The sequence below is a fragment of the Argentina silus genome, assembly GCF_951799395.1.
Source record: "Argentina silus genome assembly, chromosome: 9".
NCBI lineage: Eukaryota > Metazoa > Chordata > Actinopteri > Argentiniformes > Argentinidae > Argentina > Argentina silus.
Genome location: NC_139663.1, coordinates 22,420,099 through 22,428,856, shown reverse-complemented (window position 1 = coordinate 22,428,856; position 8,758 = coordinate 22,420,099). Strand labels below are relative to the sequence as shown.

Sequence of the window (8,758 nt, the reverse complement as noted above, 5' to 3'; positions counted from 1 at the left end):
TTATGCAACTTGATCTGTGGTTCCATTTAAAGGTCAAAGAACCAACATAAATGTTTTCCAAACAAAGGTTTCCCTTTTGCATGTACTTTCCACCTTTCAAAAGAATGTCTATTTGCATATGGTATGAAAACGAACCAAACGATCATAAATTGCAATAGTTAATATTTTGGGTAAATTAACATGGAGCAAAACGGTCTGTGACACAAGCGTACAATGCAAATAAAGACATTTCTCCGATTTTGTAGAGTTTAACAATGCTTCGATTCATCAGCCTTATAAGCAGTGCATGATGTAACTCACAGTGCACAACATGCCGATGTCAGACAGCACCCGAACAAGGTCACGTCTCTTTCTCTGCTTTATTGTAAAACATACCTTCAGGTAAGCCGTGCCAACCACACGCTCCCAGCCCTCACCCTCAGAAAACAGTTTAGAACAATTATTTTGCATTTGAAGTGCAGGGAACGGAAACTTCCGTCAAATCCCGAACAAAAAAGGACTCAAGAAAAAGGACCGTCAAAAGTAGGCTGTGCCAAATGTCCTACACAAAGGTATATATTTTCAGCTTCTGATGAAGGGGGCAAATAAGCTCGGTTTTGAACAACAAAATGATAATACGTACTAGCTTTTTAAACAGTATTATAACAACTTTGAACAGCATAACTTTGTAACAACCTCAGTCCTGAATCCCAGGTCTTCATCATAGCATTCTTCTTTTCTTTGCACGAAATGTGCATTGAAGGTAATTTAGACTCTAGACTCTTATGTAGATTACATCCGATCCAACGTATTTTCAAAGACAGAAAGTACTATAGCATTTACACTTTAGCAGCAATATCAAAATAGCTTGTGCTCATTGGATTGTATCTGTTAGGATCAATATATAAGCCTTTAAAATATAAGCAACTCACATTAGCTTTTATATTTTTGCAAAGACGCATGTTGAGAATCACTAAAAAAAGAAGTGCATGGCTAGCAACCCTGGTAGCTTTGTGCTGAACAAATAACAGTAACGTATATCAATCCATGAGGCCATAGAGCAAACTTCAGTAGCAAGTTGAGATGAATGCCTGAAATGCCAAGTTGTTATTGGGGTACTCAAATGTACAGAAAGGCCCACCACAGAGGCCCACCACAGAGCTCTATCATATGGACGTCTACCATCTGTGGGGTCTGATGCAATACATCAACGTAATAAGGATGAAAATCAATAAATCAGAATTTCCTTTAAGGGAAAAATGACTCAAGCCTTCATTACTCATCTTTGAGAGGTAACTTCCTTAATGGTTAGCCTGACTCTGCCCAATGAAATACTGCAACTTACACTTTGTTTCCTAAAAGACTTGTCAAAGGTAAAAAGTGCATGTAGCAGATCATGGCTAACAGGTTAGACCGGAATAAAAGGTATTTACTTATTATGCCTTGAAACATGTGTGATTCATACCTCAGTCTTCTGAGCCGTTGATGTTGCCATCCAGGAGGCACGTACTGTGTCACACACCAACGTTTCACAGTTGCATTTCATAGCTCATGAATTGCTCCTACACTCACAAACAAAACACCATAGGAAATATGACAGAGCTCAGATTCAGGACACCAGATTGGAGTAGATTGTAAAGCAATGAAAATGATATAAAAAACTATGGAGGATAAATATATTTCTCCACATACAGTACAATATAGTACATAGTACAAATTAATATACACACAGGTGAATGCAATTAAGTGCTTTGATCACTATAGCCACTCAGCAATGTCCATTCTTATGGACCAATACATATTGCCATCATTAAGTACCACATTTCTATAAAACTTCATACATCTCCGGCGACAAGTTTGGTATATATCCCAACACAACAACAGCAAAAGCTATTCCATGTAGCCTGAAGTTTCATACAACGGATAATTAATATTTTTCTCGTCCTTAACATCCACCTGAACGCAGTCACTCACGTCCATGAGGGCCGTAGTTCGACTACTACATCACAGAGGAGTTCCAGTATAAAACATCATAAGAAACGTATTGATCTGAGTGATAAATTATAAATTTCCATATGTACAAAATTCTTGTATGTTTTTACATATGCACATATTGACATGGCCAAGTCCAGTCAGTAAGCCTCAGTTGTGAACGGTTCAGGAGCTGTTAAACAGGTACGTATTCCTTAAAAGTGACAGTGAGACAGTTTGTGGTGACGTCCGTGATGATGATGTTGCCCATAAAAGGTGAGATTTTTAGAACAGGCTCTTCCTTGGCCTTCTCTGTACTTTTCTCAGATTCCTCTACCTCTGGAGTTGGTGTCTTAGGGGCAGGAGCAGAAGCAGAAGCAGGGGCAGAAACAGGGGCAGGGGCAGGGGCAGGGGCAGGGGCAGGGGCAGGGGCAGCGGCAGGGGCAGGGGCAGGGGCAGAGACAGGGGCAGGGGCAGGGGCAGGGGCAGGCTCAGGTTTTGGCTCAGACTGCTTCCTGCTCTTTGAACAGCTAAGATCCATCGGCTCCTCCTGACCCGTGTCCATAGCCTCGAATCCAAACCCTCCGCTGCGGCGCGGGCCGCTGAAATGGAGGTCCATGGGTTTGTCCTGAGGTGGACTGGGCACGGCACTGGGGACGCTGAAACTCCTGGAGCCCAGAAATGTTTTACACGCCATCCTGTCCTCCCCTGAGTCGGAGAGCTTATGTTTCCGGTCGTTTGGGTGCGGGTGGGTTCTGATCGAGTCCATCGGGGTAGAGGTAGAGGTAGGGGTAGGGGTAGGGGTGCTGGTATCCACAGCCCAGGGTGTGGGGGGCGGACTGGTGGTCAGCTGCAAGGGCTGATCGTCCGGTAAGTCCGCCTGACCCCTAGCCTCCTCCGTGTTATATTCCTCCGCTGTGCTGGGCGACGGTTTGGAGAAATGTCCGTCCTTTGGAGAGCACTTTTTGGGATGTTCGGCTGCAGGCGGCGAACTGCCGTTACAGATCTCCTTCGGGACGCTGTTCTCCGGGTGCAGCCGTTCTGCCAGGCTGGTCTCTGACTGCTTGACATCCGCCCTTGAGTCTCCGTGCTTACCCTTGGGCGTCGGGGTCTTGTTGCCGTCCATGTACTTGCTCATGACGATGACGATACGGCCGTTCTTGTTCTTGTTCTTGATGATCTTCATCTTGTTGCTGCCGACGGCGCTGGGGAGGGCCGCCTCCTTGCAGCCGGGCCTGAGGGCGCGTTCGCTCTCGCCCTGGCCGAGGCCGGCCACCGCCGCTGCTGCCGCCGGAGGTTTCTTCGACTCCAACGCCAGGTCTTTGACTTTGCTCAGGCAGCCCGTGTCTTTGTCCCGTACCCATTTCTGCTGCAGGGCCGGCGGCAGGTTCCACCCGGGGTTGGCGCTGGTGGGTTGACTGGGCTGCTCTTGACCTTTCACCTCCTTGGGCGGCCTAGCAGACTGGTCGTCGTACATCTTGGGGTCAGGCTGGTAGTGGTGGTGCTTCTTGCTGTTGAGCTGGTAGAAGTACTTCTTCTTCCCGTTGGCTAGCTGGTCGGCGGAGACCTCCTGGCTGCTGGGCTGGTACTGGTGGTGCTTCTTGCTGTTCAGCTGGTACTGCTGGGGCTGGGAGCGCTGCATCTGGACCGGGTCGGACCTGAGGCGGCTCTCCGCGTCCTGCGGCGTCTCCTCCAGACCGGCCGGGATGCTGGACCGCCGTGCAAATGACGGAACCTGGAAAACAAGATGGGAAAAAAACAGGAAATTATTATTACGAATAATGACAGAGAGAGAAAGACATCGGCTGTGTTCCAAAATGCATTCTTGCACCCTATCTGGAGCGTATACCAAGTAAGATATGCGCTCTACATAGAGCGCAAGAACGCATTTTGGAACACAGCCATCGTTTCATCTTTCACTTGTTCTGATCGAACGAACGAGGGAGATACAAATAATACACAAAGACCGGTATAGAAAACAGACCAGTGTAGAAAACAGACCAGTGTAGAAAACAGGAATTCCCATTACAAGTAACAAGTCTGTGCTTATGCCATGTTGCTGCTCATAACTGGGCCTCAGCAGGACCAGTCAATACAGTTCAGTTCAATATGACTGTATTTATCCCCTCAGGGGTGATTTAGAGGGCACTGTCAAAGTCGACGCACACAATTATTGTACATGCATCCTCCATACACTGAACATGCTATACATATCGCTTAATATATTATATATCACCGTATATTTAATTTGAATATATTTACTGTTTTATTATTGCTACAGTTTGTATTTGATTTATTATCCTTGTTACATTCTGGTGTTGATGATGACTGATTGGTTGTAGATCTGCTCTGCCTCAGGCGTTTCATTGAAATAAACAAGACTTGACTTGATACACTCAGGGTGCAGACATCACCCCAGCACAGAGGACACAGGACACCGGGCGGGTGAGGAGAGCTGACATGGGATACCTCCCACCATTCTGTCCCCTTCCCCTCCTGACCCCCAGAGAGGCATTTTAGAGAGACCCTCAAGATGCCACTAGACGTGTCACGCTTTATCCCTGATTCCAGGCCACGTGTGAGTCTGGCAGTGAGGCATGTCTCCTGAGGAGCAGCAATAAAGGTTCTCAGTCCTTAACAGCTTATAACCAAACATGGCTCCGAATTCAATGTTGTAAAACTCCGACCTCAGGGAGCGAAGAGGGAGATGGTGTTTAGTTATCCTCTCGAGCAGCGTAGGTCCTGGTTTGAATCACCATTGTAAACGCTCATTTTAGAGCTAACACGTTACTTTCGTGGAAAAAAAGAACAGCATATCAAACTTCCCACAGGCAACATGGTTATTCATTAGGGGGAAAAAATAACATCGCTCTGTACACCACTTGAAAAAAACACTAAAAAGAAAACAGCCATTTTGCACATACTAGATATTAGATATTAGCATAAAATAAAATGAATCCGCTGAAGCAATGTTTTCATAACCTCAGGCAACGCAGTGTTTCATGATGGGTTTGCAGGCCAGACCAGCTGGAGGACTCAGTCCCCCCGTCTCTCTCTGAATGCAAATCTACTCAAAATAACCACGGCCATAATGAGAGGATCTCCCAAACACCTGACACTGGCGTGTGTGTGTCTCTCTCTTTCTCCCTCTCTCTCACTCCCTCTCTCACTCACTCCTTCTCTCTCCCTCTCTCCCTCCCTAAAGGTAAATGCTGAAATGAAACTGGTTTCTCAATGGAATGGAAATGCCAGCAAGTCATATGACATGCTTCTGTAGAAACCCTCTGGCGATGATGACAGTTACCTGGATTAAGAGATTTTTTGGTTTCGGTCCCCGTTTGCGATATCCCATCAGCTGGTCCTGTCTCTCTCTGTGAAAACAGAAGAAAAACAACATTATAGTATTTGTAATAAGGGTGGACTGAACAGCTTCTTGTGTCATCATATTGACCTACAATTGATAAAGGAAGATAGAGAAGGTCTTAGAAAAACGTTTAATGCAGAAGTGAAACACCTATGCATATTACACTCTAATTTCATAGCATTTGTAGTGCCATTTCCAGTATAACATGTCTGAAATGTCGATCTTTTCAAGGTTGAAAGTGGAATTTAGATTTAGAAGATTAATGTAGGCCCGAGTGTGACCTGCTGCAAAGCATTATGGTCCGTATTTGCATATCTCTCTCTCTCCATAGTAATCGGCCCTTTCCATATTCTCATTATGAGGAAGAAATTCAATTAAGCCTACAGCGGGGGGAACCTCTGTTTCCCTAACATTCTCTCCCAATGCAAGCCCCTTGGACCTCTCCCTATCCTCTCAGACACATTCAAATCCTAATGAGGCTTATACGGTGTGTACGAAACGGTTGGAATACAAGGCTGGAGAACATCAATAAACTAGATGAAAGAGATTTACCGCTGACAGGAATAATAAAAAAAAAAATCACATTTGTGTGGGTTTAAAAACGGCATTCAAAACAACAGGAGGGGGAGAATGTTATAATTGTGTTATTAAAGCCTTCTATGTAAGCCTATATTTTTCCCCGGGTCATTATTTGCTCGTAAACTGGCTAACCGGACGCACCCAAACTGCTACTCGATATACCGTAACGCATGTCGTCAAAACACGGACAGCCTGCTTCAGTATTGCATCTATGATAACGGAGTAAAACCCCGTGGTGACGCAAACAGTCAACCGTGAACGTTCTGCATCATAACGCGATAACGTGTGTGGTTTCACACAAGAGACTTGCAGCGGGGGCGACCCCTATTTACAGAAGATTTGGCAATTACCGCCTCCCATGTTGGCTCCCCTCCCCCATCCTCCCCCCGTCCTCTGGGAATGGGGAGCACGGCCCAGCGGCAGCCCTCCGACCGCCCGGCCCCAGACACACACTCACAGGCCCGCTGGGGGACTGGGGATATGAGGTCGCCCACTGGAAAATGCCGGAGAGCAGTGGATGTCAATTAGTGCTTTCATAAATGTAATAGGCCTACCCTTCCCCCCACCACTCTCTCTCTCTCTCCCTGTCCTGTACCACGGCATGAACAGCGCGACTTGGCCTACGGTGGTTGGTATCCAGTGGGTAAAACCGGTCGCCTGAACACAACGCTGTTGTGACACGTCGTTCTTCTAAGATGGCAGCGACATATGTGTCCATTAACGCAGTCCAGTCCGCCTGACAGTGGGATGTGTTTGTGAACAATGCAGGCCTAATGACGTATATCAATGTAGGGATTTAATGTAGGCCTAATCCAGAGGGAGAATTATAGGCCTATGTTTGTGTGGTGTGGGTATTTGCAGAGTCAGTTGCGTATATATATACACAATATATGTATATTACTATGTATTAAGTCTAAATGGATGGTTTCAGTCAGTGCAGGCTATTGCTATGTGTTTCTGTCGCCATTCATGCGCGCAACATTGCCTTGCTCTAATAGGAATATCGATAGCCCTGCATGTTCGTGAAGCCTGCTATGTGAAGCCTGTTTATATATCGAAACTCTTCACATTTTCTCGACAATTAACAACTTCCTCGGTTCTCCAACGAAAACAGCGGTTCTCTGGCCTTGCGTGGTCTAGGTGAGACCTGACTTAGACACCAAGCCATGGCGTCTAATGTCAACTCAATTAAAAAAACGCACTATTATTAAAACGATGCACACTTGCGCATATCCAATCCATCCATAAGCGTGTTGAATTCTCTCAGCCAGCCAAGCCCTCCGCCCCCCATGGGATAGGCCTGTACGGTCCACATGGGTGTCAATAACAGTCACCACACCGCCCCTCCTCCCATGACCATATATGGTCGTGTTTTCGCTAGGCCACGTCTGATGTCTCACCTGTGTTGGAACGCGACCAGAAGACGCGGGTCGAGGATGTTTTCTTCAGGTTCCCATGTGTTGTATCTGCAAGCAGAACGGGTTAGGCATCACAAGATGCTCTCTTAGGACAAAAACAGACACTTATCGCCGCAGGCTACACAAAAGACTGCCAGTCAGTCGGGTTATCAATCGAATTCTTGACTTTACAATGTCGTTGCGGTGTAATATGGAGTAAGTCATTGTGCGCATTCATCACCATGTCCAAAAATGTGTTCTGGTAGGGCCCTAATGTATTCTTCTCCGATATGATTTATGATATCTGGCAAAGGGAAGCTCATTCCAAAACAAATGCGGATCACATGTCTGCCACAGTAAATAACCTCTGGGTAAGTCTCTAGTCGTCTTCGCCAGAGAGCTGCCAGTGCAAATAGATCTGTATCTGCACTCTCCCAACGCTAACGGTTTCGGAAAGGCTATAAGACCAGTGATATTTTCGGTGCACCGAGTTACAGTCGGCCATTTTAGCACCACCACTGTCTCGTAAATTTGCTGGCAGTGCAGAAATAATTAAAACGGGATTACATGGCTGTGCCTACCCCCCTTCCCTCGCATAAATTAGTTAAGGCATCCGTGGCTACACACTGAAACACATACCTACCACTCTATCCGTAGCCTAGACTCTCCCTCCCTCCCTCCCTCTCTCTCTCTCTCTCTTTAGCGCGCCCATATCGAGTTTTTTTTTTTTTTTAGAATAAACAACATTGTATTGCTGCACAAGCCACACAGGTTCTATCGTGCGTAAAAGAGCATTAGTAATCATGTACAAAAATAAAATAATATTGAGACTTACTTGGGTGACCACCCTCTCCACTTTACCAGGTATTCGATTCTACCCTGTGGACAAGACGGAGAGATTTGGTTAGGCGCGAGAAACCGATATAACATTGTAGAACAAGATAACAAGATGTGCATTTACGCGCTTAAGTTTTACCTTCCGAATGCGTTTCTTTTCGATGCCCTCCACCGCGAAGACGTGCTCTCCGGCGGCAGGTAATTCCATTCTCGCCCGGTCCGATTGCAGCGAACGAACGTTGAAATGTAGGAACGGTTGATGCTCCTTCGCTCGGTGCGTTCTACTCTCGGTTGGTAGTTTTCCAGTTGTAACAAACCAAAATTGTATTCCCTCCTCCACTCCCCTCTCTCTCTCTCTCTCTCTCTCTCTCTCTCTCTCTCGCTCTCCCTCTTTCTCGCTCTCCCTCTTTCCCTATCTCTCTCTCTCGCACACACTCAAGGTCCTCGCAGGCAGTAAGCAGAAAGATATTCACACTGCAAAGAGCAGTTCATGCAATAGCCAGGGACATGACGTCAGGAAGAGGGGGAGGTGAAGGGCTTGCACAGAGGTTTATCCTCCACTCTCCGAGCAGAGCCGGACTGCCAGAGAGAGCAATATGGACATTAACGTGCATTACCGTGTGACTTCTAT

At 46.3% G+C, this 8,758-nt stretch overlaps 1 protein-coding gene across 2 annotated transcripts; it reads right to left on the bottom strand.

The window, feature by feature from the left end:
- Positions 1–208: 208 nt before the first annotated feature.
- Positions 209–8,544, bottom strand: LOC310810185 (E3 SUMO-protein ligase CBX4-like). Of its 2 annotated transcripts, XM_083677861.1 has the most exons (5): positions 8,267–8,544; positions 8,126–8,169; positions 7,294–7,359; positions 5,255–5,321; positions 209–3,685 (listed from the first exon to the last, which is right to left on the bottom strand). In XM_083677861.1, exons 1-5 carry the CDS (start codon positions 8,333–8,335, stop codon positions 2,147–2,149), a joined length of 1,785 nt encoding a protein of 594 aa, XP_083533987.1. In that variant the 5' UTR covers positions 8,336–8,544; the 3' UTR covers positions 209–2,146. The 2 variants fall into 2 exon arrangements, with proteins under 2 accessions (XP_083533987.1, XP_083533986.1); XM_083677860.1 differs by lacking the exon at positions 7,294–7,359 and having other exon boundaries at positions 8,267–8,465.
- Between the last annotated feature and the right edge of the window lie 214 nt (positions 8,545–8,758).

Excerpts from the sequence above, each read along its gene's own strand:
- LOC310810185 (XM_083677861.1), bottom strand. The coding sequence starts at position 8,335 with ATGGAATTACCTGCCGCCGGAGAGCACGTCTTCGCGGTGGAGGGCATC. Across the intron at positions 7,360-8,125 it reads TGGAGAGGGTGGTCACCCAA|ATACAACACATGGGAACCTG; the intron begins GTAAGTCTCAAT and ends TTCTGCTTGCAG. Across the intron at positions 5,322-7,293 it reads CTGGTCGCGTTCCAACACAG|AGAGAGACAGGACCAGCTGA; the intron begins GTGAGACATCAG and ends CTGTTTTCACAG.